Source organism: Petaurus breviceps, unplaced genomic scaffold (assembly GCF_028583685.1).
Source record: "Petaurus breviceps papuanus isolate PSGF00001 unplaced genomic scaffold, PetGlider_PUasm1.0 90925, whole genome shotgun sequence".
In the NCBI taxonomy this organism is placed as follows: Eukaryota; Metazoa; Chordata; class Mammalia; order Diprotodontia; family Petauridae; genus Petaurus; species Petaurus breviceps.
Genome location: NW_027187380.1, coordinates 31442465 through 31469632, shown reverse-complemented (window position 1 = coordinate 31469632; position 27168 = coordinate 31442465). Strand labels below are relative to the sequence as shown.

The 27168-nt window shown below is 37.2% G+C and overlaps 1 protein-coding gene across 10 annotated transcripts in view; it reads left to right on the top strand.

Moving 5' to 3' along the window:
• Nucleotides 1–27168, top strand: part of TNRC6C (trinucleotide repeat containing adaptor 6C) — a 280735-nt gene that overhangs the window by 71283 nt on the left and 182284 nt on the right. For all 10 annotated transcript variants that reach the window (XM_069076734.1, XM_069076736.1, XM_069076735.1 and 7 more), the window contains one exon: nucleotides 26378–26704. In XM_069076734.1, coding sequence (XP_068932835.1) covers nucleotides 26378–26704 — 327 coding nt within the window. The remainder of the gene's footprint in view (nucleotides 1–26377; nucleotides 26705–27168) is intronic.

The window sequence follows — 27168 nt, the reverse complement described above, 5'->3', positions numbered from 1 at the left end:
TTCTAAAAGCTGGCCAGGGGTCTGGATTAACTAATGAAGTTGGGAAGCATAGTTGTGTTCAAGATGAAATATGCCTATCTTTGGCTTTTCTGATGCAGACATCCTTTTTTCTGGAATGCATACTTTCAGTGATTGTCCCTAATGAGAAGAATTATCAAATATAATATATTCCTTTATTATACTTGCTCTTTTCAGCAAAAATCATGATTGCCATTAATTTACTTGGTGACTTCAGACAAATTTACTGAATAGTCTTACTCCTCCAAAATGAGGGTGATAATTGCCATACCTCACAAGAATATTGGAAGAAAATTTAAAAATAACAACAGTGTAGTCTCATGCCCCAGATCTAGCCTAGCTCCCTTCTGCACTAATTATATCAGTACCACTTAACCACTGTCCCTTTTCCCTCTTCCCACAAATCCTTACCCCCAGAGAGGAAAGAGCAGTAGCAGCAGACCCAGAACTCTTTGCTCAGCTGAAGAAGATCCAGGTGCAACATTTCCCCTCACTTCAGATCACACCCTCCCCTCAAACGAGAGAGACTAACATCTTATACCCTTGGCCTAGACTAGCAGCAATACTTCTTGAAGTCTTTGAGCTTTATTTTTCATCAGCCACCCACTGTTATCCTTGTGGCTAACAATTTCCAACTACTAGTTTCCCTCTTTATCACTATATTAATCAATCACCATAGGTATAGGAGCATACCAACTTTTTGTTCTCTCATCTCCATCCTCACCTTCACCCCAACCATGATAACAATTCTTTTTTTTATTTTGGAGGGCAATTGGGGTTAAGTAACTTGCCCAAGGTCACACGGCTAGTTGTGTGTGTGTGTGTGTGTGTGTGTGTGTGTGTGTGTGTGTGTGTGTTAAGTGTCTGAGGCTGGATCGAACTTGGGTCATCCTGTCTGCAGGGCCGGCTCTGTACTCACTGCACCACCTAACCACCCCCCCCCATGACAACAATTCTGCCATCTTTTCCCACTTTATCCTATGGGGTTCCTTTTCTGTAATGAACAAATATCCCCTCGTTCTGGACCTTTTTCTGTACTACTCCTTTTATGTACAAGTCCACCCTAAAACCTGGCTTCCTCTCGATGGCACTACATCTTTGGCCTGTGTCCCTAGTCTGTCTCTCCACTACCGACTGTACTTTCACTCATACCCTCCATGCACTGGTTCTGGAAAAGGTGTCAATATAAATTGCTCCCACTACTACGTCAGACTCTTTCTGCACTACCTGTCCTTCTTTGAAGTTTACAGTGTCAAAAATTCCGACCCAATCTGAATTATGGTGGCTATTGTATACTAACCCCTAGAAATTTAGCACTTGGATCACTATGTTCCTCTCCTTCTCTATTCCTTTGCTTATAGTAGGGAGTTTCAGTAACCATATTGATGAGCCCCTCAAACTTCCTCCCAGTTCCTCAGCTCTTCTAAATCCATAAGCTCCTTTATTAACCACCTCAGCCACACATACAGATGGTCACATACCAGATTTCACATTACACATGTACTACTTTATTAAGTAAAAGATCTGACATTTCCCTATTTGACCTTAACATTTCCATCTTTTCCTCTGCTTTCTCCTTCCTAAATCCACTTTAGACCCTCATTGAGACCTTCAGTCCTTTACGCCTTAATACTTTTTCAGGTTATTACCACTGCTCTGACTTCATTTTTTTCTCTCCAGTCTTGTCTCTAAAGCTAACCATTTCAGCTCTTCACTGTCTTCTCAAATCCTTTGCCTCTTTGACTTTTATTAACTCCTATTCACATGCTGCTTAATAGCACTGGAAGAAGTCATATAACTGCTGATTATGTCCGTTAAAAGCTGATGTTACTTAAGTTTAACTGGGCCCTTATGACAGCAAGACAATTCTTTTATTCCCTGTTATAACAGCTGTCTTACAGAATTGTTGGTAGATCCAGTTGAGATAATTAATGTAAAATGCTTTGTAAACTTCAAAATACTATGTAAATCTCAACTTTTTAAAAGTATTCTATTAAGTTGGGATAGGAATTAGACCTGTAATTTCAGTGGTCAAGGAACCCCAGGTAAGGAAACAACTCTTGCTAAAGCAGGTTGGTATCTTCTCTGCCATGCTTAGTCTTAAGTTGCCTAATGCACCAAGACATTAAATTACTTGCTGAGGGTCTTGCAACCTGTATACGTCAAAAGTGGGGCTTGAATCTAGCTCTTGATCTAGCTCGCCACAGTACCTACTTTAATTCAAATGATTAAACAGACTTACACAGTACTTACTTTAATTTGAATGATTAAATAGAGTTGTAGGAATTTTGAGGTAACATTGATGCAAGATTTATGTAAGATTAGAAAGTATGTTTTAAAGCTCTAGTCAGGGAAAATTATAACAAATTCATGACCTGACTCATTTAAGTATTTATAGCTTTCTCTAGAATAACTGTTACCTTGTAATCTATTTTTATTGAATTCCTTGACATTTTAGTAAGAAAGCATGCCATATATCATGACTACAATGGGAGAAAGCAGCTCATTGGTAATATATATTTGAATTAAATATCAATACATAACTATTTATTAATCCATATTAAGAACTTTTAGGGGAAGGCTAGGTGGTGCAGTGAATAGAGCACTGGCCCTGGAGTCAGGAGGACCTAAGTTCAAATCTCACCTCAGACACTTAACACAATAACTAGCCATGTGACCTTGGGCAAGTCACTTAACCCCAATTGCTCCTCCCCCCCAAAAAGGCAAAAAAAAAATCTTTTAGGTTCATCAATTTAGAATCAGGAAGGATCTTTTAAATCCAACCCCTTCATTTTATAGATGAAGAAACTGAAGCCAAGTGAAGCGAAATAATTTGCCTCAGGACACACAGGTCTAAGTTATTAGAGCAAGAATTTGAATTCATTCCTTCTGACTCCAAATCTAGCACTCTCTCCCCCTGTACTAATGTCATACATATATACTTATAGACATATTTTAATATTCTATCAGTAGTTATATTCTTTTTGCTAAAGATGTGGAAAATATTAGAGTGAGGGATGGGAGTAGGAAGAGAATAGTGTTGCAAGCTCAGTAGGAGCCAACCAGTGTGTTGTGGTAGGCAGAAAAACTAAATGCAATCTTGGGCTGCATTAATAAAGGCATAACTTCTGAGAATAAGAAAGTACAGTAGTCCCACTCCACTTTCATCAGATGTCATCTAGAAGAATGTGTTCAGTTCTGGATACCACATTTAAAGAAGGACATTGATTAGCTGGAGAGTAAGCAGAGAAGGTCAAACAGGAAGTTGAAGGGACTTAAGTGTATGTCAGTGAAGATTAGTTAAAGAAACTAGAAATGTTTAGACAAGAAGCATTGGGAAGAACATCATCACTCCCTTCAAGTATTTTAAGGCATGTAGTGTACAAGAGGAATTAGACTTCTGTTAGCTCCAGAGAATAGAACTAGTAGTACTGGGTGGAAGTTTAAAAGAAGCATAAAAATAATAATAGTAGTAGTTATGGTAGTAGTAGTAATAACAATACCTAGCATCTGTATAGTAGTTTAAAATTTGCAAAGTGCTTTATATATATATTAACTCATTTGAACCTCATAACAACTGTAGGTACTGTTATTTTCCCCATTTTACAGGAGAAGAATCTGAGGCAAAGATTAGATGTCTTGCCATGGTTACACAGCTAGTAAGAGTGAGGCAGGATTCAAATCTAAGTTTTAACTATAAATCTCACCCTGTATCCACTGGACCATCTAACTGCTTCAAGGACTGATATAAGGAAAAACTTACTAACAATTAGAGCTTTGCAAAGGAGAATGGACTGCCTAGAAAAGTTGTAGATTCCCCTTCCTTGGAAGTCTTTCAAGCAGAGGTTGGATGATACCTACTTGTCAGGTATGTTAATCTAGAAATTCCATTTCAGCATGGGTTGTATGTACTAGATGGCTGCTGTGTTCCTTTCTAATTCTTAAATTCTGTGATATGGTAATCGTTAATTCTCAGTCAGAAGCAGTTTTGTCATCTGTAAAATGAAGAGACTGGACTAGGTGTCCTCTGAGGGACTCCTTTCTCTCCTTAGTCTCTTAGAATCTTTAGCTTCCTTAAACACCCTGTTGAAACATCCTCTTCTACAAAAGGCTCTTCTGATCCCCTAGCTGCTAGTGTCTCCCCCACCTTCCAAGCATATCTTATACATGCATAAAATTTGTATATGCTTCTTATATACATATTATCTCCTTTTGTAGAATATAAGCTCCTCAACATTAGAAGCTGTTTCATTTTTATCTTTGTAGCTCTACTGTCTGCCACATGGTCTAGTACATTAGAGGATTAGTATTAATAATAGTAATAGGATTAATCAAAATGATAAACTTAATAAATGCTAGCTATTTATTAATATCAATTAGTACTGCCAAAGTTTGTATTTTGCTGGCAAAAACCTTTAGTACCCAAGGATATCTCCACATCATGTTGAAACATCAGAGTTGTTCTTTCATGTGGAAGATGTATTTTACTAGTCAGAGACAACTGAAGATAAGACTAGCCGCCAACAGTGTAATGAATTTTTCCTAATTTAACTAGGCTGGTATCAAGAGATTAGAAAGAAACTTTGAATGGATACTTAGAAACCTAAGATTTTCCTTAAATGTGATTTTAGAAAATCATTCATATCTGTCTATTTCACAATTCACTTTTAGTTTGACAGGTTTTTGTTTTTCAAAAATTTTTCCCATTCATTCATCAAGGATTCATTGAGGGCCTGCTAATTGTACAAAACTGTATTAAGTAATTGGTGATTCAAACAAGATAAAAGGGATAGCCTCTTGAATTTCTTTCCCCCTAAACCTGTCTTCCTCCAGACTTCTATCAAGGGATCATGGATCTGGATTTAGAAAGGAACTTGATTATCTAGTCCAACCCCCTCATTTTATAGATGAAGAAACCGAAGCCTGGAGAGAACAAATGAATTACTCAAATTTACATGGGTTAGTAAGTGTCAGAGCCAGACTTTAAATTCAGGTCTAGTACTTTCTGTGGTACCAAGGACCTTATATGCTTTTATAGTTGAGAAGACGATTTATAAAAACAAACAATATACAGAGTATAAAGAAGACTCAAAACAGTCTATTTAACGTGGAGTCTGGTTAAACTAGAGCAGGCTTCTTGAAGAAAATCTTAAAATCTAGTCTTAATACATGAATACAAATGGACTGAGAAGGTAGGAACAATAGAAACATATTAGCAAAAGTTTAAATTTTGAAATGGCCAAAATATTAGGTGAAAGGATATTGCAGGGGAGAGATATGATGGAAAGAGTAGAATAGTTGTGTTGGGCTATAAAATTTAGAATGAGGAGTTGGGATTTGACCTATGATGCATTAGGGAGAGGTATGATGAAACAGTTTTTAAAAATCAGGAGATCATAAATAGAGAATTGGAAGGTACCTCAGAGGACACCTAGTCCAGTCCCTTCTTTTTACAGATGACAAAACTGAGACCCAGAGAAGGGAAGGGACTTGCCCAAGATCACACAAATATTATATGGTAGAGTTGGGATTTGACCCCAAATCATATGATTTTAAAACCAGCACTCTTTTGACTATAGCAAAAAGTTGTAGTAGGAAAACAACAGTGGGTTTAGAAGGAGAGATCTGAAATTTTAATCACTTTAATGACTGAATATAGGATAGATTGGAGTTGGAAGAGACTTGAGGAAGACAGACTCACCAGCAGGCTATTGCAGTAATCAAGGTGTGAGGTAATGAGAACCTGCACTAGAATGATATGCCTCATTCCAGTAAAGGGTTAGGTATTGGTGGAGACTGCTAGGGAGTGGGGGATGCTCATCTCTTATTAAAAGGTTCTTATTTATATTCACATGTGGAATACATGAAAAAACTGAAGATTATTTTCTTGAGTTAAAAAAAAGAACAATGGTGCCTTAAAAAGGGGGGTAATATTTGGAAGATGTTGCAAAGGTGAAATCAGCAGGGCTTGAAATAGACTTGAAATCAGCTTGCAAAAGGGGGTAGGGGTGGTGAGAGGTAGTGGGGAATCCAGGGTGACTCCTAGGTTGTGAGCATGAGGGACTTCTACAGTAAGAGGTAGGAGGGGAGAGCAGAGTTTAGGGAGAAAGATAACTAGTTCTGTTTTAAACATTTGAGTTTAAGATGTTTATTGGACATCCATTTTGAGATGTCTGAAAGACAGAGATGTGAGACTGGAGGTCAGCAGAGAGATTGGGCAGGATAGGTAGACTTGAGAATTCTTAGCATAGAGATGATAATTAAATCCACTGAAAAAGCACCAAATATTGTAGAATACTGTTTGGTATATTTTAGGTGTCTTTTCATGATAGAAGGTGCTAAAGAAAAACAAAGAATAAAATAAATTTGTCTAGTAAAATATTAGATGACACCAGTTATAAGTGGTAATAGAATTGGTGTAATTCCAGAGTGAGGGGGCCTAAGTGTACATGGTGACATCTTTTAAAACATTTCAGTGGAGTCATAAAAAGAAGGTGATGAAGGAGGATGGAAGGTTCATAATCTCCAAGCACTGAGGATATACAAGCATAGTCCATCTAATTTTTTAAATTGGCTTTACTGGGGCCATGATATTATATAGGAGTAGGGATAAAGCAGTTAGTTGAAAGGTGAAATAAGGATTGACTGAGCAACATTATGGTGAGGTTTTATAACATTAAACTAGAATTTGGCAATAATGTATTAATGTTGTTATTGTGATATTATGTTGGCCAGAAGATCTTATTGGGATATGTGCCTGTATTTCTTCCCACAAGAGTCTTACTGTTATCTCCACATCTCCCATGTGACACCCAATTCTCTTCTCTGTGTACCTTTGCATTGACCATTACCTTTGCCTAAGTTGCTCTCTTCCTTTAAGATCCAGCTCAGTCCTTCTATATGAAAGCCTTTTCTGATCCCCACAACTACTAGAGCTCTCTTATTCCCTTCTAATTATCTTATATTTAATTACTTCATGTATATTTGTATTTATTCACTTTATATTTACTTGGTATGTACTTATATTTTTTTGTCTTCTCCCCCATGAGAAGGTAAGCTACTTGTGAGAAAAAAATGAGTTCATTCTTTGTATTTTTATCTCCAGTGCCTTAGCATAGTAAATGGCACATAATAGGCACTTTTATCAATTGCTTTGTACAAGTATAGAACCGGTATAAAGTGGGTAAATTAGTTTGGCAGACACAAATAAATGTTGGGAATATTTCCCTGGCGTTACTTTTGTTATTGTTGTTCTTTGGCATAAAGAGTATCTAATGAGCTGCTTCCTTCCTAATTCTTCTTCCTTTCTTCACTGTTTCTAAAATCTGGGGGAAAGAAATTTTGCACGTCATTTTTCTCTCTTACTTTTGTGTAATATGAAAGTATGAATCAGAAAGAGCCATTTCCTCTTTCCTAACATTTTCCAACCCCACCTTCCCACTACCCCAGGAATTCCAGGCTCCCTGATTTTACCTGGACTCTGCTTGTACCTACCTCCAAAGACACAGACTCTATATTTATTGCTGCTTTGTCCCTCAATTGACTATCCTTGAAAAAAACCCTCATTCCATTTTCTTTGACGTAGAGTGGGTTTCATGGTGTCACCTAATTAACCAGGAGGAAACATGAAGAAACAGTGAGTGGTGGAGTTGAACCTAATTAAAACTTGAGAGTCAGACTTAAATTCTAATCCCAGCTCTGCTACTTGGGAAAGTCATGTAATTCCTCTGGACCTCTCTTTCTTACAAGGGGAGAGGTTTTTAAAAAGATAATTCTAATTTTAAGATTCAGTGGTCACCCAGGTAAATATATATTTTTAAAATAGTATAACATATTGTTGTTCTTAACAGAGGGTAGAGATCAGAAATATGGCTAATTCTTAAGTACAGCACAGTGGGACCATTTCGTGTAGGGGCAAATAGCTTTACACACCTCAGTGTGTCATGAAGACACTATTATATAGTGAATACTTAAGTTGCATACTTGTTATTCATGATAATTGGGTTGTCAATAAAAGGTTATCAATGGTCTGAAACTAGTTTTGTTTCTTAAAGGGATAAATGTCAGGTCATTAGAAAACATTGTCAGATACCATCAGAAAACATTTTCAAAGCAGTTTAGTTTTGTCGTTCTCTAAGATTAACTTTGGAAGTATTTGTAATTGAACCTGAAATAAAGCTATCCTTTTAATTTTTTTTTCTGTTTAATTTTAGCCATTTGTAAACATATTAATTATTTTAACTTGGGCTCCCTCTTCTGGCAAGTTGTGTGGTTCTACCTTAGCATGGAAAATAGAGTAGTCACAATTATTGATTTGCTGATTTGTTGGTATGTCAATATGCAGATTTTTTAAAACCCTAAAGCAAAATGGCATTGCTGAAATATATTATTGTATAGGATTTATTTGTGCATCAAAATGGACACAAATATTTATTTGTATGGGACTGTGAGCTCCTCGAGAACAAGGACCATTTTGCCTTCTTTGTGTCTCCAACACTGGGCATAGTGCCTGGCACATGATCGGTGCCGATTGACTTGACAACTTACCTGTTACTTACTACATGGCCAATTTCTTATTTTTTTGGTTTTGGAACCCCACAGATATTACAAATAATAGGCTTGTTCAGTGCAGGGTTCACTGAAGGATCATGTTTTTGTTGGAAGGGTGGGTAAAGAAGGTATGTGTGAAGGGCCCGTCTGTTCCTTTTTAGTTAATGTCCTGTTCAGTGAATGTTATGCAGTATACTGGGCAAGATCCATACTTTGCTACTGACAACATATGCCAAAGTCTCTATAGAAGTGTTTAATTCTTATCCCTCCTTAATTAAATCGTGGATTGTATGAGAAGTATTTTTGGGTCTTTCATCTCAGGTCACTTACACGGCTTGCTGCTGCTTTCTTCCGGCTCAGTGCGTCGGGGCGTGAGGTCCGCTCCGCAAGGCGGGCCTCCTTTGCCCTTCTTTTTATCCCCAGCGCTTGGAACAGTGTCTGGCACATGGCTCGTGTTTGATGAAAGCTTTTTGACTTCTAAATAACTGCAAGAAGTTTATGAATAACTTCTAAATAGCTGTACCCTTTAGAAATAATAACTTGCTTATAGAATTTATCAGATTTTTTAGAGTAGCAACATATACAGGGGCCAAAGCAGGGAATGAAATCTTTAAATGTAATGACTCTTATCATCGCTAATCATTAAAACACTTGTACATTTAAAATTTTTTTCTCTTAACAATTTTAGTGATACTTACTTTTATTAGTTATTATATATACAAATACAGCTTTCCTCACTCCCTTCCCCAATAAACAAGTTTAAAAAAGGAAAAGGAGGAAAAAACAAAACCAACAAACACATCCACCCATGTCTGACAGGTGCAATACTCCTCACCCTTAGTATTCTTCCTCTAAAGAAAGGAAAGCAAACGTTTTCTCAGTTCTTCTCCTAGCCTCTAAGTACAGAGTTCAGTTTCATGTTTATTGTTTTTTCTATTTATGTTGTGATTATTGTGTATGTTGTTTTCCTTATTTTGCTAACTTCACTCTGTATAAGTCCATAAAAGTTTTCCTATGTTTCTCTGAATTCTTTATGGCCATCTTTTCTTATAATGCAATTATATGCCTATATGTTAGTGTATTACAGTTAAGCCATTTTTAAACATTATACACCTATTTGGTTTCAGATTCTTTGCTGTCACAAAATAGTGCTGCTAAGAATATTTTGGTATATATAGTTCCTTTGTTTTTGTCTTTGACCTCTTTGTGGCATATGCTGGCAGTGGGAACACAGCGTATGAACATTTTGCATAATTCCGAATGACTTTCTGGTATGTTTGGACCAATTAACAACCCTTTAGTTTATTTAAGTACATTGATGTTATCGAATATAATTGTAAGAATGGCATTTAATTTAAAGAATTAACTCTATTAGTATTAGTACAGAAAATTACCTTTGAGCAGCTATTTCTTATTGCTAACATGTAAGTTCATGTAATTATGAGTTATATTTTTTTCATTTTAAACTATGTATTGAAAGTTGTCGTGGTGACGGTTTGGTCAACCAAGAGCTGTCAACTGAACAACAAATAGAAAATAACTTTCCACACTAAGAACAATACTATCAGCTAGTAAAAACTGACAGATGGACATTCCTGGCTTTGTGTTTGTCTGCTATTTGTATCGCAGTATTAAGTGAACTTTTTGTTAAATGTTTGTTACTATAAAAGTTTCTCAGGTTTTTGCACTAATGAGAACTTTTTCTGCATTGTTGAACATGTAGCAGAAATGAGAAAATTCATTTATCTTTTGTAATTACAAGTTTTCAGTTAAATTTAAAGTTATTAATGTGTCTTAATTTTTCTTCCATTTTATTGTTTTGGGAACTCAGAAAAATTTTTGTTTGTATAACTACAAAAATATAAATTATCTATGTTACTAAATAATTTGCTCCTTTTATTAGTCATTAGTAAATAGTGGCCCTTCATATTAAAAACAAGTGCTTAAAAATAACTAAAAAATTACTTCCCTAGACCCAGAGATTAGCATTAACTTATTAAGTGCTATATTCTTAATTTCCTCACCAATCAATTTTATGCTGCTCTTCTCCTCTGCCCCCAATAATATTTAAAAATAGTGATTTGTAGCCAGTGAAATTAAATCTGGACTAAAATACTCAAATGGTTCTGTGATCACATTACTGGGAACTTTCTTTGATTTCTTCTGATATTACATACAAGAGTACTATTGGAACCTATCACACTACCAATAGATATCAGTATTAAACAGATAGATCTTTGATTTGATGTGGAACTTGGGATCATTAAAGGAGATTTACAGTTTCCCAAAGGTAGCCCAACTTACTTCCTTCTGTTCAACTTTAAGTCCAATTTGTCCATCTGTAGTGTCTGTCTGAGAATTTCTTTAGGTTACACTTCTAAATAAATACATGTTGTCAGGGGGCGGAGCCAAGATGGCGGAGTAGAAGCACAACCTCCCCATGGCTCCGGCTTCCACCTTCCCCAATCCATGTAAAAAGGGGACTCTAAACAAACTTTGGAACTGCAGAACCCACAAAAGGACACAGAGAAGTTAACCTCCCGCTGAGGACAGCCCGGCAGGAATCTAGTGGAGCACTCTGGGAGCCCAGCCCAACCCCATGGTGAGGCCTTAGACCCAGGGCGGCCCTGACCAGCCACCTGCTGGAGGGACCCCAGATCAGCAGCAGATGTGGCCATTTCCAGATTCTTTTTCCATCTGGCAAATTTGACTTTTTAAGGCATTCTTCTCCTCATTGCCTTTTTGAGCCTCTTTTGCCATTTGAGTCAGTCTGTTTTTTAAGGTGTTATTTTCCTCAGTCAGGCTGTTGACTCTCATTTCATAATTTTCTTGCATTGTTCTCATTTCTCTTCCCAATTTTTCCTCCACTTCTCTTATCTGCTTCTTAAGGTCCTCTGTGGCCTGTAACCAGCTTGTATTTTCCTTTGAAGCTTTTGGTGCAGGAGTTCTGACTTCACTGTTTTCCTCCTGTTCCATGCTTTGCTCCTTTTTGTCCCCAAAATAGGAGTGTAATGTTGGAATCTTCTGTCTGCTTTGTTTCCTTTGCCTGGTTTTGTCGCCCCTCAGTCACTTGACCCCTGGGCTTTTTGCCAAAGTAGGACTCTGCCACCAGACGGGGAGCTTTTGTCCCAAACACTGGGGTTTTCTCAGCTGCCAGAGGTATTAGATGGGTGCCCTCTCTGAGGTCTCCACATGCTCTGGCAAGCTGGACACACACCCCAGGACCTCCACCCTAGACTGCAGTCCAGATCCAAGCAGGTTAAAGCAAGAGCGATTACCCCTCAGACTGGTGCTTGGTCCCTCTACACTCTGCCGGCCAGGAGCTGAAGCTGCCATGTGGCACTGGCTGGCTGTGCCAGCATCTGAGCGGCTTCTCGCCCTGTGGGGCAAAAGCCACGTACTTCCACTTACTGGGTCCCAAAGTCCAGACTGCACTGACCTCTCACTTTGTCCTTCGCATCTATGTGTTGATAAATCTGGAAACGGCTTGGTGGCACAGTGAGTAGAGCACTGGCCCTGGAGTCGAGAGGACCTGAGTTCAAATTCGGCCTCAGATACTTAACACTTCTTAGCCATGTGACCTTGGGCAAGTCATTTAAACCCAATTGCCCTGCCTTCTCCCCTCCAAAAAGCAAAACAAAACAGAAAAATCAATTTAAATAACTCCTTAAAAAAAAAAAACCACAAACCCCTACTGAATGTCAGTGATGTTGTTCAGTCATTTCAGGCACGTCTGACTCTTCATGATCCTATTTGGGGTTTTCTTGGCAAAGATACTGAAGTGGTTTGCCATTTCCTCCTCTAACTAACTTTATATATGAGGAACTAAGGCAAACAGGATTAAGTGACGGGCCTAGAGTCACAAAACTGGTAACTTTCAGATGTGGGATTTTAATTCAGAAAGATGAGTCTTCCTTACTCCAGACCCAGTGCTTTACTTGGTGTGCTACTTAGCTGCCCAAAAAACTCACAATACCTACTGTCCTATGTTTCTCTTCCCCCCCTTTCTAAGACAAATCCCTTGAAAAAGGCATCTATACTCACAGTTTATCCTTTTCCTGTTAACATCTTCTAACCTATCTAATCTGATTTCTGACCTCATTACTGAATTGAAACTACTCTCTCCAAAGTTACCAGTGATCTCTTAATTGGCAAATCTAATGATCTCTTCACAATCTTCATTCTTCTTAACCTTTATATACTAGTGACCACTTCCTTTTCCTGCATATTCTCTCCTTTTTTTTTTTCTTCTTTACACTCTGGTTCTATCCTGGATCTCCTATATGATTTGACAGTTTTGATATATGGGATTAGGGCGAATGAAGAGTCCATGATGAGGAGATTATGAACCTGAGCCACTGGAAGGTTGGTGATGCCTTCCTTCAACAGAAACAGTGAAGGGGGTAGGTTTTGGGGACAAGATGGTAAGTTCAGTTTTAGATATAATGTGTTTAAGATGTCACTGGGGCATCCAATTTGAACTACTTCATAAGAAATTAGCAATGTGGGCTTGAAGTTTGAGGGGGGAGGTGAGGGATATGGGTATATAGTTATAAATGTAATGTTAGAATTGATTTATACTTAATGATTACTTTTTTATTCTTAAATTCTTTACTGGGGTGGGGGAGTTCCCCCTGGGAGGGGTTGGTTAGAGAATTATACTACTGCCAAGCTTATTCATAATTTCACAGCATTCGGTTTTAATTTTCTTGTTGTTTCTGCTTACATTATTTGTAGCCACTGTGTGTATTTTCCCAGTTCTTCTTACTTTGCTTTATCAGAGAAATCTCCTCATGTTTCTCTCTATTCTTAAAATGTATTTTTTATTAGCACAATAATATTCCATAACATGTGTATACCATAATTTGTTTAGCAAATCAGTGACATCTACTTTGTAATTCTTTACTACTATAAAAAGCAATTTTTTTGGTATTTATAGGGCCTTCTTACCATTGGCTTCCTTCAGGGTACATATCTAGCAGTGGGATCTTTGGGGAAAAGGACATGGACAGTTTAGTTATTTTCTTAGCACAATTTTAAATTACTTTTCAGAATGATTGAAACACCTTTCATTTTTATCACATCTTTTAGTGTGGTTATTAGGGGCATGATGTATAGTCTTAAAGAATTATGTAGAGCACTAAGTAGTCAATTGACTTGCACAGGATGACAGCCAGTATGAGTCAAAGGTGAGATTTGAGTTCAGGTCTTCCTGGTTCTAAGGCTAGTTCTCCATCCACTACTAAATTGCTATCAACATTGGGAATGGGACAGCCTTTATTTCACCCTATAAAAAAAGCATGATACACAAAGGACTCACAGGAATCCAGAAACAGATATGTTCAATCAACAGACACTTATTAGAGCCTATTGTGTGCCACGTACTGTGCTTCATTCTGTGAATAGGAAGACAAAAATAAAAATCCTTGCTTTTAGGGGCGGCCAGGTAGCACAGTGAGTAAGAGTACCGGCTCCAGTGTTGAGAAGACCTGGAGATCGAATCTCGGGCTCAGACACTTAGCACCCACCCAGAAACACCTGGCCATGTAACCTTGAGCAAGTTACTTAACCCCAATTGCTTAGGGGCGGCCAGGTGGCTCAGCGAGTAAGAGCACCGGCTCCAGTGTCGGGATGACCTGGATCAAATCCGGGCTCAGATACTCATCACCACACCCAGAAATAACTGGCCGTGTAACCTTGAGCAAGTTACTTAACCCTGATTGCTTTAAAAAAAAAAATCTTTGCTTTTAATGCACTTATGTTCTCTCCAGAGATACTGTATGTACGTCTATAAGTAAAAATAAAATAAATTCAAGATAATTGGGGTTGAGGGGCACTACCAGCTTGGTACATCAGGAAAAACTTGATATATGGTATGGCACTTGAATAGTATTTTAAAGGAAACAAGATTCTAAGAGGTAGAAGAGCATGCATTCTAGGCATGAGAGACAGCCAATACAAAGGCAGGGAGATGGACATGGAGTATTATATATGAGGAACAGCCAGCCAGGCCAGATCAGAGAATGCTAGAGAAGATTGTAAAGGAAAATATAGATGAGTTTATATTTGATCCTACAGGCAGTAGGAAATCATTGGAGTTGGAGTACGGTTGTGGCATGGTCAGATTTGTGCTTTAGAAAAGTCACTTTAGTTGCTGTGTAGAGGATAGCTTGGAATGATGTGAAATTCAGAGCGTGCATACCACTGAAGAAGATATTGTAACAATCCAGAAAAGAGATGTTGAAAGCCTAAACTAGGGTGATGACTGTGTGAATAGAGAAAAGGAGACAGACTGCAAGTCCTACACTATACCCTACCACCTAGCTGACGTTTTAGAATAATCAGAAGGCAGCTGGGGATTTCTAGAATGGAACTCACAATCATAAACACTCAAAGAGCCAATTTAATTTACTTCCCTTCTCCACCATCTTCCAAGGTGATAAATAAACTTAGAATTGCTGTTAAGACAAAGTTCTTTTATTCTAGTGAGCCCTCTCTTTCCCATAGAATTCTACATAGTTTTCCCAAGACTTATAGAATCCTCTTGTGGTTTTATAGATTTCCCCAAAATGAGGGAAGTTTTGGAGCTTGCTAAACAATGATAGGAGTGGCTTTTCATATCTCTTCTTTCCAGGCATGCTTATTCTTCAGAATTTGTAAAATTAACTTTTTGGGAGTAGGGTGTGGTTGTGGGTTTTTTTCCTGTTTACCTTGTTGTAGCCATTGTATGCGTGTATGTGTATGTATATGTGTGTACATATATAAAATATATGTGAATATAACATAATATATATAGGTTCTTTTTACTTCAGTCTGTATCAGTTCATATAGACATTTCCATGCGTTTCTGTATTCATCACATTCATCATTTCTTACAGCACAGTCATATCCCAGTCAGGCAATCAGTAAATATTTATTAAATGCCTAGTATGTGCCAGGTACTATGCAAAGTGCTGGGGATACAATATGAAAAAAGTCCCTGCCCTCAAGGAACTTACATTCTAATGGAAGAAGACAACTCACAAAAAGAAACTAAAGAGGGGAAGAGGGGGGATGATGAAGTCCAAAGGAGTGAACCTAAGTGAGAAATGAAGGAATGGCTGGCCTGGGCTTTTTCTTTAAATGGAGGTTTGAAAGGAACTCTGCTCTATCCTCCAATCTTAGGGGCTGAGGGTATTGATAAAGTGTGAGAACCCAAGGCTGATACAGTCTTGAAGAATGATGAGGTTCCTGATAAGATTTGTGGGAGTATAATGGAGAAGACCACAAGAGTGCAGCTGTGTGGAACATTATTCCATTATGGTCATGTAAGCCAGTTTTAGTCATCCACCATACATGTCATCCATTGCTTTTGCAATGGATTAGCACACCTCTTTTCTGTTATACAATTCTTCCATCACATCTTTTACTTCTGTGGAGTTCCTCATTGGTTATATGTTGTAACCTGTTCATACCCATCATTCATCTTTCCATTGTGCTCTGTGGGATACACATCGTTAGTTCTTCAGAGGCATTGGTGTGCCAGGTCTCACTGCCATCATCAACACCAGTAACTTTTTGTTAATTAAAATTCTTCGTAATTTCCTGAAAGCAGTCCATATTGTTCTCTTCCTCCTTTTCAACCCCAGATACATCTGTTCCAGATGTATTCATACACACATATTTCTTTCTCTTTCTTTTGTTGAAATCTGGGCAGTAGACATTCTTCATCCATCTTTTCGCAGTGGATGAAAAGGCTAGACTCCTTTGAGAGATGACAGATTTCTTTCAGGAGGCTCTGTGGCAAAGTTATCCTAGAGCCCCTTGTACTGGCTGTAGAAAGAACAATGATTTGGTGATTGGCAAATGCTACAAATCAGGGGATGATTTGTTATTTTGTTGATTGTCTAAACTTAAAGTGGTGGAGAAAATTTCAGTCATGTAGATTAAATCTAAAAGTGCATTGTGCATATATAATTTTTTCAGCAAGCTGGTTGTTAAAAATTTTCCTGTACACTTCTGTTCTGTAGTATCATGGAGCTTGTTGTAATCTTAACACATTGCCTTCCTCAAAAAGGAGCATCTGGTTAATCAGGATAATTGAAAACAAAAATGTTTGACTTCATTCAGGCTTTTACTAGAGAAGTCAGTTAAATAGCAGAGTTAGCTTTTCAATTCCACTGTATTTTGTTCTCCCCTCACCTGGTAAATGTGCCCATAACTAATCAAATTAGTAGCATAGATAACTGGAGAAGCAGGAGTGGGGAATTGAGAAACCAAATAATCAACTTCTAGGTATTCAAAAGATCCCTATACTTGTTTAAAAATATCATCCTGATTCTTCTCAGATCTGATTTCAGTTATTCTTTATTTCTTTAAATACTAGGCATAGATCATTACTTGGATCGCTTATAATCTCTTTATTCCTTTATTCTTAGCCTTGTGGATTCATCTTTAATCAAAGAAACAACACTACCTGTTTTAGACTTGTTTTCTTTGGAGGTTGTAGACTTTAAAATAAGATCAACTTCAAAGGTTTTTCCTCACCATATGTCAAAATAAATTTTCTGTTGATGAATTGAATCTGTTAGTAGTAAGTTTACAAGTATTATAATTGGTCTTTTTTGTTCTAGTTACAAGAATGGGGGCCAAGAATTCAATTTATAAAATACATTGATTTTTGAAAGATATTGTTTATCTCCTTAGGCTGTACTGTGGAAAGGACACTGGATTTCTTGTCAGAGGACCTGGGTTTTCTGGGTAGATTACCTGTATGGCCTTAGTCAAATCATCTAACCTGTCTGGAACTCACTTTCCTCATTTGTAAATGAAAGGAATGGGACTAGATGATCTCTGAGCTCTAATTCTTTTATCCTAACACTTAAGTCATTCGCATTGTAAGAGGTGAAGGAATGAATGAATGTTGAGAAAGTTAGAGAGTATATCAAAATTTTAGAGAAAAGAGAAGAGCTAAGAGGGATGGCAGAATTAAGTAAAGATGTATTTCTTGTTGCTTCTGCAGCTCTTTATTACAGGAAATTTGAGTGAGACAAAGCCTGGGAAGATGAAAAGATTGAAGATACATTGAGAAGCAAAGACTCAGGTTTGGAAAGGAAGATAGATACCACTCCCCTCCCCTGAGGTAGATGGGAAAGAAGAAGCAATGCAGAGAAAGTTTGAGAAGATTTGGTATGACAATTGGTATAGAGGGCTTAAGGTAAAGGAATCTAGGAAAGATATTTTTCTGTTTCAGTGAAGTAGGAAATAAGGTTGACTGCTAGATTGCAGTGGTCATGGTGATAAAAAAGATTTGATGTTTGAGTGTAGAAAAGGTTTGGGTCACTGTGGGGAATGCAGTATGGATAATAAGAGATTAAAGAAAAGGGTTACTGAGCATCAGTTGAAGTCAGATAGCATGACTCTCTGGTAGACTTATAAGTCAACAGTAGAACAACATAGGGCTGGGAGAGTACATTCCAGGAATTAAGGCTCTGGGTCCCCGTCTCCCATGGTGGCCAGGCAGTTGCAAGAATGAGACAAATGGAGAAGAAAATAGAGAGTATTTGAAATGGAATGAGGCAGCATAAGTATGGTCAGAGATTGTAGTTCACAGTTTTACATGAGGTCCAAGATATTCAGGCAGGCACTATACAGGCTCAGAGTCATCATAGTTGTAAGGAGATTCAGATGATCTCATCCAGCTTCATCTTAAAGCCAGGGAGACTAAAAGTCCAAGAGACAAGATAACTTGTCCAAAATCCAACAGATAAGAAAAATCAGAAACAGGATTTGAACCGAGTTCCTGGAAAGCAGCTACTTTTTTTTTTAAAAACACCTAATTATCCTAAGCACTGGGATAAAGAGTGTCAGCAGCAACCCTTCAGACTGCTGAGGATTCTTATAGTTTATTGATATGAGAATCAGTAGGAAAGGAAAATTAATGAATGTTTAGATCTTATGAAAAACAGTTGAGCTTATTTATTGAGAAAACATTGTGAGCTTCTTGGGAAGAAAGTGTTATAAGAGATGTGAATCTATTTTACCATGTAATAGTTTACTGACCCTTTATTTTCACCAGTAGATATCATCTTTGTTTCTTATAGCAATATATGTATGCATGCTAAAAAAAAGATGGTTTACAAAAGAAATTCACCATTTGCAAGAGTTTGGGTTAAGTGTGGGATGTATCTTCATATGTAGTCTATAGCTTTGAATTTAAAATATGATTTATTGAATATTCACAAATATAATTATTAAGCAAAACATCTGGTATCTACCAATTTTCACATTGCTATGGGAATTTAATGTTATGCAGAAAAGAATCTTAGGTGACTGTTCATTGTTAGATTTGCTTCAGGTTCATATTCTTATATTTAAGTACTTATGTACTCAAATTTTTGAGTAGCATATATTAGAAGTACTGTCAAATTTGCCCTGAAATCCTGTTTCTTTTTGCAGTATTATATTCAAAGGAATTGGATCTGAAAAGGTAGTTTCATTAAGGTTGATTTTGGGAGGAAATGGCAGAATTAGGCAGATAGAATTGCCCACTTGATGAAAGATAGATCAAATTATGAAAACTTTCTGCTTCTTGTAATGAATTCATAAGCCTGTTCAATAGTGTGACTTGAATGGTCAAAAAAAATATTATGACATGATTTGTCTAAGATATGACAGGCATATATCCTGTCATGGCAGTAGCATGGGGGGGGGGCAGTTGTTTCCATTCTAAAATAACATAGAGATGGAGTTTCCTACAAATTGTAGTTTTAGAAGAAAGGATAATTATAGGCTTAAAATTAATTCAACAGTGCAATGAAATGTTACTCAAATAAGAATGCCTGCATAAATTGGCATTTATCAGTGTTTATATCTAGCATTTTATGTAAATTATTTCCTTATTTTCAGTAACAAAAATGTGATTTAAAATCCTTCAGAGACATATGTTTACATGCATGCATGCATGTATACATACATACATATATACAAGCAACTAGGTCATGTAGTAGATAGTGCACTGGCCCTGGAGTCAAATGTGGCCTCAGACATTTAACACCTACTAGCTCTGTGGCCCTGGGCAAGTCACTTAATCCTGATTGCCTCACACACAAAAAAATTATGTGGTATTGTAATTATTTGATGGCTTCTGTGGGAAGAAGGGACAAGATTAGGTAACAAAGTTTAGATTGTTACTCTGTAAAAAGTGATTATTATAGGCAAGCAGTTTATTACATGTACATCATTCACATATAAGAAAATAAATTCATCTTCCAGTTGTAAATACACTAAGGGAACTAGGTGGCATGGTGGTAGAGTACTGGGCCTGGAGTCAGGAAGACGAGTTCAAATCCTCTCTCAAGAAACTAACTGTGTGACCCTGGACAAGTCACTTAACTTCTGTTTGCCTTATTTTCCTCCACTGTAAAAATGGGGATAATAATAGCACCTGCCTCATAGGGCTGTGAGTATCAAATGAAGATAATATTTGTAAAGCATTTAGCGCAGCACCTGACACAAAGTACACAGTATTTCAATGCTTATTACCTTTTCTTCTTTAAGAGATCAGGTTCTTTTCCAGTGGCCCAAAGCAATGGGTTTTAGTACATTTAAACTAATTGATGTGTGAGCAGGTACTTTAAGTAGAATGGAGCCTTGTGGCCAGTGAAGATGAAATGACTGAGGAAACAAAGGTTAGATCTCCCAAGCATATGGATTTAAGAGCAATGCATGTCAATTGCATAACAAATCAGGACCTGTGGTCTTCTTCAACTTGACACTGGACTCCAAATATAGGGGGAGACAGATTCTTATGCATTAAAAAATTGAATCAAACCCAATTAATTAAGAGAAACTAATGAACCTGGATACAAATTAGGTGATCTTATTTCTAATTGGAGAAAAGATGAGGGATTTTACAAGTTGAGAAGGGGAGAGCAAATGGGTGCAATTCCCTGAAATTAGAAAAAGAGGTGTCCATTCTCCCCAGTCAATATTCAGTCAAAGAAATATGGAAGCAATAACTGATTGACCGGTATGGGACCATTTTTCAGCTATACATATGGGTCATTTGAGATGTATTATTATGAGAAAACTCCTTTTATCACTCTTCAGGTCTAACTGGGTTTCTGGTCAGCATTCAGGGGACCTGTGGCCTCTAGACCTGTGAAGTTCAAATTGTCAAAGGGCCACACTTGAGGACCTAGAGGGCCACATGTGGCCTGAAGGTTGTAGGTTCCCCATCCCTGTGGGTCCTTATTTAAGAGACTCTAATCAGCAGGTTGTGGTGGTCCAGCTTCCTAGCCACACAGGCCTAGGTTCAAACAACGCATTAAGGTTTTCTCACAAAACAGAAATTGGACTAAATACAATAATTGAATAGAAAGGGAGCTGAGCTAGATCCAGAATTGAATTACAAGATGGAGAAAGTATGGTTCACTCAATTATCACTCCCATTTGCTGTTCTAATTTCCTACTTTTTTAGTTGGTATGAGACACAGAGGAGGGGATTGAGCTGTGTTATACCTAGATATAATAATGATTACAGTATATGTAAAAGAAATTCATTTTGAAAATTTTGAGGTTCTGACTTTTTCACAATATAGGGAAGAACCCGGGAGATACCAAACAACTGGAAAAATTCATCGATGCAATAATCCCTCCCCTCCCCCCCCCAAAAAAAAAAACAGTTGATAAAGAGTAACTTCTACTAGGCCTACTTTTACAACTCTGTAAAATCTTTGAGAATGATCCATAGTCATATCAGGGGTATCCTTGATGGAAATATGAGAACAGGCCAGGTGTAAAAAATATTCTACAATAAACTATATGTCGACATTTAACTGAAAGGTAGATAGAAGATCTTTGATATTTGTTGTTTTTTTATAAGCATTTGATTAGATAGAGCAAAATACAACTTTAAATACTCTTCTAACACAAGTGTCTCCAATGTATATGTTAAGATCATAAAATATTCCTTTATAGGAACAGCAAAAATAAATTGCTAATAATAGCTAACATTTGTGTAGCATTTTAAGATTTGCAAATTCACAAATATTAACCTGTTTCACACAACAGACTTGGTAGGTGCAGTTAGAGTTAGGCTTAGAGGCAGAGTTTATGGTTAGGAAGAAGGAGTATTTCCAGATGAGCAAACTGAGGCAGACAGGACTTAAGTGACTTAGCCAAGTCATATAGCCAATATGGGTCTGAGGTTAGTTTTGAACTCAGGTCTTTCTCACTCCAAGCCCAGTGTTTTATCCACAGTGCCAGCCAACAATCCTTTTGATTAATTTTTCAAGTGAGGAATGAAACAAGGAGACATACTTGGCAAAAGTTTGATGTTGTTAACAAAGATATCTGATGCAATCCAAAGGGAAGAAAGATTCCCTATGATGAAAGGTGCTCTCATTTGAGGATATTACCATCCTTCTAGTCACTCAGGTTTATAGCTTCGCTGTCATCCTTAATCTCATCATACATAGCCAGTCAGTTCAAAAATCTTTTTAATTTCTTTCTCCAGAACATCTTTCTATTATTCTTTTCTCTTTACTCATAAGGCCACTACCTACTTTGGTTTAGGCCCTCATCGTCTGTCACCTGGACTATTTCATCCTCCTAGTTTGTCTCCCTCCCTCAGGTTTCTCTCCTATCTTTCACATAACTTCCAGTGAACTTTCTTTTAAATTTTTTCTTTTCTTTTTGTAAATTGTGAGCTTTTTTTTTTTTTGCTTTTTGGAGGGGGAAAGGTAGGGCAATTGGGGTTAAGTGACTTGCCTAAGGTCATACAGCTAGTAAGTGTTAAGTGTCTGAGGTCATATTTGAACTCAGGTCCTCCTGACACCAGGGCCAGTGCTCTATTCACTGCCCCACCTAGCTACCCCATGAGCTTATTTTTTTAAGCAATTGGGGTTAAGTAACTTGCTCAAGGTTACACGGCCAGTTATTATTTCTGGGTGTGGTGCTGAATATCTGAGCCCGGATTTGATCCAGGTCATCCCGACACTGGAGCCGGTGCTCTTACTCGCTGAGCCACCTGGCCGCCCCTCATGAGCTTATTTTTTTTAAATAAATATTTCAGTATTCCAAGAACCAAAAAAATATTATATCAGAAACTGTGAACTTTTATTTTTTACAGTTTTCTTTTTTAAAGTTTATTTAAACTTAACAAAATAATAACAGAATTTCCTTTTTCAAATGATTTTCCTAAAAGCATAAGCTGCCATTTTCACTGCCCTTCTCAGTAAACTTCATTGGACCCTTTTTATGTCTAGGACCAAATATAAATTCCTCTATTTTGTGTAGAAGACCTTTACAACCTGACCCATCCTAACTTTCCAACCTTACTACACATTATTCCCTTTTATGCATTCTACAGGTAAACCAAACTGACCTTTTTAAACTATTCTTCATACACTGAAGTCAGTCTCTGTCTCTATACCTTTGTACTAATTGTTCACCTTGTCTAGAATGCACATCCTCCTCACCTTGGCTTCTTAGACTTTGTAGTTTCTTACAGGACTTAGGTTCAAGTACCACCTTCTGTTTTAGGGATTCCTTTTTTTTAAAGCAGTCAGGGTTAAGTAACTTGCTCAAGGTTACACGTCCAGTTATTTTTATGTGGGTGCCGAATATCTGAGGCCAGAACCAATCCCAGGTCTCCTGACGCTGGGCCAGCGCTCTTACTCACTGCACCACCTGGCCGCCCCTTGCTTTAGGGATTCTTAACCTTTTTAGTGGCCTGAATCTCTCTTTGTCAGACTTATAAGGCCTTTGGACCCCTTTTCAGAATTTTTTTTTAAATTTAACTTTGTTTTCAGTTCTGAATTCTCACCCTTCTGCCACCTCTTGAGAAGGCAAGAAAAACAAAACTGTTACAAATATGTATAGTTAAAAAAAACACATTTCCACATTTAGCCATATGCAAAAGAAGGGAGGAAAAGAAAAGGAAATTTAAAAATGCTTCATTCTGCACTGAGTCCCTTAACTCTCTGAAAGTGGATAGCATATTTCATCATGAGTTTCTCAAAGTTGCTTATTTTTATAATATCGTTATTGAATAAATTGTTATTCTGGTTCTGCTCACTTCACTTTGCTTCAATTTATATGTTTTTCTGAAACTATTTCCTTTATAATTTCTTAGAGCACAATAGTGTTCCACCAACTTCATATACCATAACTTGTCCGGGCTTCAGGTTCCAGCTCTTTGCCATAACAAAATTCTTTGTACCTATGGATTTTTTTTCTTAGTTTTATCCCTTTGGAGTATAGACCTATTAGTAGGTCTTTCCCTCTTTTTTGATGTTTATTTATAACAAACTCTTTGCCCTTAGCCACTTCAGTAAAACAAGGGCTTAAGTATCTTTCAGCTTTAAAGAATTCTAATGCAATGATCATGCATTTTTTTTCCTTCTTACTTTGATCCCTTTGGAGTATAGACCTATTAGTCTATAGTCACTTGGTCAAAGGGTATACACAGTATTTAATAGTTTTGGGGGCATAATTCCCACCATAGTTCCACCAACTGTATAGCGAAGTACTTGTTTTCCCATAGCCCCTCTAGCATTTGTAGTTTCCTCTTTTTTGTCACCTTTGGTTAGATGAGATTGGTATCAATAAGGTATTAATTGGTGACCTCATCTAACCAAAGGTGCTAGTCTGATGGCTGTTAGGTGGATAGTACCACAGAATTGTTTTGATTTGCATTTGTCTAATTAGTGACTTGGAACATTTTTTCATATGGATATTGACAGTTTGGATTTCTTCTCTGAAAATTGACTATTCATATCCTTTGACCATTTACCGTGTTTCCCCGATAATAAGACACTGTCTTATTTTTTTTGGGGGGGGGACAGAAAAATACCAGAGGGCTTATTTTCAGGGGAGGGCTTATTTTAATGAACATTGACAGCAATTTTAATAAACAGGTAAATGTGAACAAAAAAATGTTCCTTTATTCAATAATGAATTCAATAAAGAACAGGATGACGCGCTCACTGCTGCAGCTCTGATTGGATGCAGCTCGGAGCGCAGCGTGTGTTTCACGGGGGGGGGAACGGTGCATACAGAGGGTACCGTAATGTAGCATGGAGTGCAGGTGTTCACCTTCACTACAGTAGCAATCTCAATAGGGCTTATTTTCGGGGGAGGGCTTATTTTAGAGGAATCTTACACAGTAAGGGAGGGCTTATTTTCGGGATAGGTCTTATTATCGGGGAAACACGGTATCAGTTGAGTAATGGCTCTTAAAGAATAATCTTTTAAATGTTAAATAAAAAACACAGTATTGCAAAGGAAACTGATTGTGTTGAAATACAGTTATCAAAATGTATTTTTTAAAAGTTCACATATTCCAAGGTAAGAACTCTTAGTCTGTGTGAATCCTTGAATGAATTTTTTATTTCCTCCCAGATGCTGTTCCTTTTCCAAAAATAGTTGTCTCCCTAGTTAGATTGTAAATTTCTTGAGGACAGAGACTATTTAACTTGTTTTTTAGCACAGTTCCTTTTATATAGTATGCTCTTAGTAAACTAGGAAGAATTTTGAAAGTTGTTCAAGGCATTACACAATTTCCCAAATACAATTTAGCTTATTTTTTTCATTCTTTTCTGAGCCCAGCTTATTGTCTGCCTGCATGCACTGCTGTATTAGATCTATAGATTGTGTATCTAAATACTCTTCTTCATCTGCTTAATTTTTGCCTTAGGATGAATACTTTTCAATAATTATGAAGCTGTTTAAGAGGATTTTGCAGTGTTCTAGGAATTGAAGCAGTTAGTGTAATGTTAACTGCAAAAAAAAAAGAATATGGAGAGTTTTACTGTCCCTAGCAAATCCCTCTTGCATTTGGTTTTTGTGCTTTATGTTGTCCTTGACAGTGACTGACAGGTTTAAGCTAGCTTAAACCTACATATCTTCCTGTTCTATATATCATTTGCCATTAGTAATTATAGTGTTTAGAGGCAAAGATATTTCTATTAAATTCTTGCATGATTTTAACACACACACACATAAACAAGTTCTCACCACCAAAGCCCTTGACACCATCAGATGGTTCAACATCAGAAACAGATTATTTTATTAGTGAAAGTAATATCAAAGAAAATGCAATTTTTGGACAAGAGTTAGCATTCATGATTGGCTCAAGGGAGGGTTTTGTAAGGATGGGGAAGAAGTAGTTGTGTTTGCAGGCAGCAGGGAAGAAGCCCATAAATAGTTTAAAGATTAGCCAGAGTGGGGATGGAAGACGGGTCCCTCTCCGCTAGAGGCAGGATGGGATGTGTTCAAGGAAGCATGAAGTGGTGTTTGATTCAGCAAATATATGATATGAATGAAGGTAGTGGGAGAACTACATGAGTGGTGTGTTTTTCCTGTCCTTATTTTCTTTAGTGCCATTTCTTCTTCATCATTCAGCACATCAGAAACAATAATGTTATAATCTAAATGTGGTGACCCCTCTATCATTAATACAGAACAGAGTTTCTTATAAAACTCTACGTATCTTATCCTTCATCTATTTCTTGACCTTTAATTTCCATCTTTAAATGGTCTCAGAATGATTTGACTTAATTGGTTTTCTGATTAAGCTTCTCTAAACTTCTGATTAAACTTTTGCAAACTTGTTATTCATGATCATTGCATTAGAATTCTTTAAAGCTGAAAGATACTTAAGCCCTTGTTTTACTGAAGTGACTAAGGGCAAGACTGGAATTGCAGTCAAAACACATGGGTACAAGTTCATGACTGTTTCCACTACATTGTAATATTAATTGTTTCTCATTTCTTCACAAGACCATATTTAAATTTGGGGCTTTTTTTGTTTCATTCCTTGTAGTGCCAGAACCTACTAAGACCAGTTCAAGCCAGCCCCAACCTGCTGGTATCAGTACCAGTACTTCCACCAGCACTATCACCAATAGCAGCAATGGCAAACGTGCATCTGCCAATGGCCAGCAGCCAGCTGCATCCCGTTACCTGCCTCGTGAGGTGCCTCCACGTTTCCGCCAGCAAGAACAGAAGCAGCTATTAAAAAGAGGTCAGCCATTACCTCCTGGGACTCTTACCAGTGTAAGCCCAACACAAGGTACTGGACAAGCAGGGGCAAGTCCTCCTCCTCTAACGGGAGCAGGTGGACAGCATTATCCAAGTAAACTCCAATCAGGTAAGTTTTTTATATTATAGGACATTCTGATAATTTCAGAAAAACCTTTATATTTCTTGCTGAGTAACAAGTATACTTTGTATTATGTGAGTCTCAGAAAATTGCATAAATGTTGTTTTTCTATTTATTTAAATGATAATTTCAGTTTATCTTCACTTTTTATTTACCTTCAATTACCTGTGGCTAAATACTTCAGTTTTAATACTTTTTAGTCTAAGCCTCCAAGCCCCACTAAAATAGTTAATCAGCTACAAATCATAATCTCATTGTAATTTATATACTCTTATGAATTGAATTAAGTAGTAGAAATATATGACCTACATTAGTCTTAGTTTACAAAGTAAACAAGAAATTGAATAAAGAAATTAGCAGCTGTGTTTTTTAACAGTGTCCATAATATAAAAGCAACAGTTAAATCTAATAGGCCCTGAATTTTAAGTATGTTAATAGCTAAGTGGTCATGC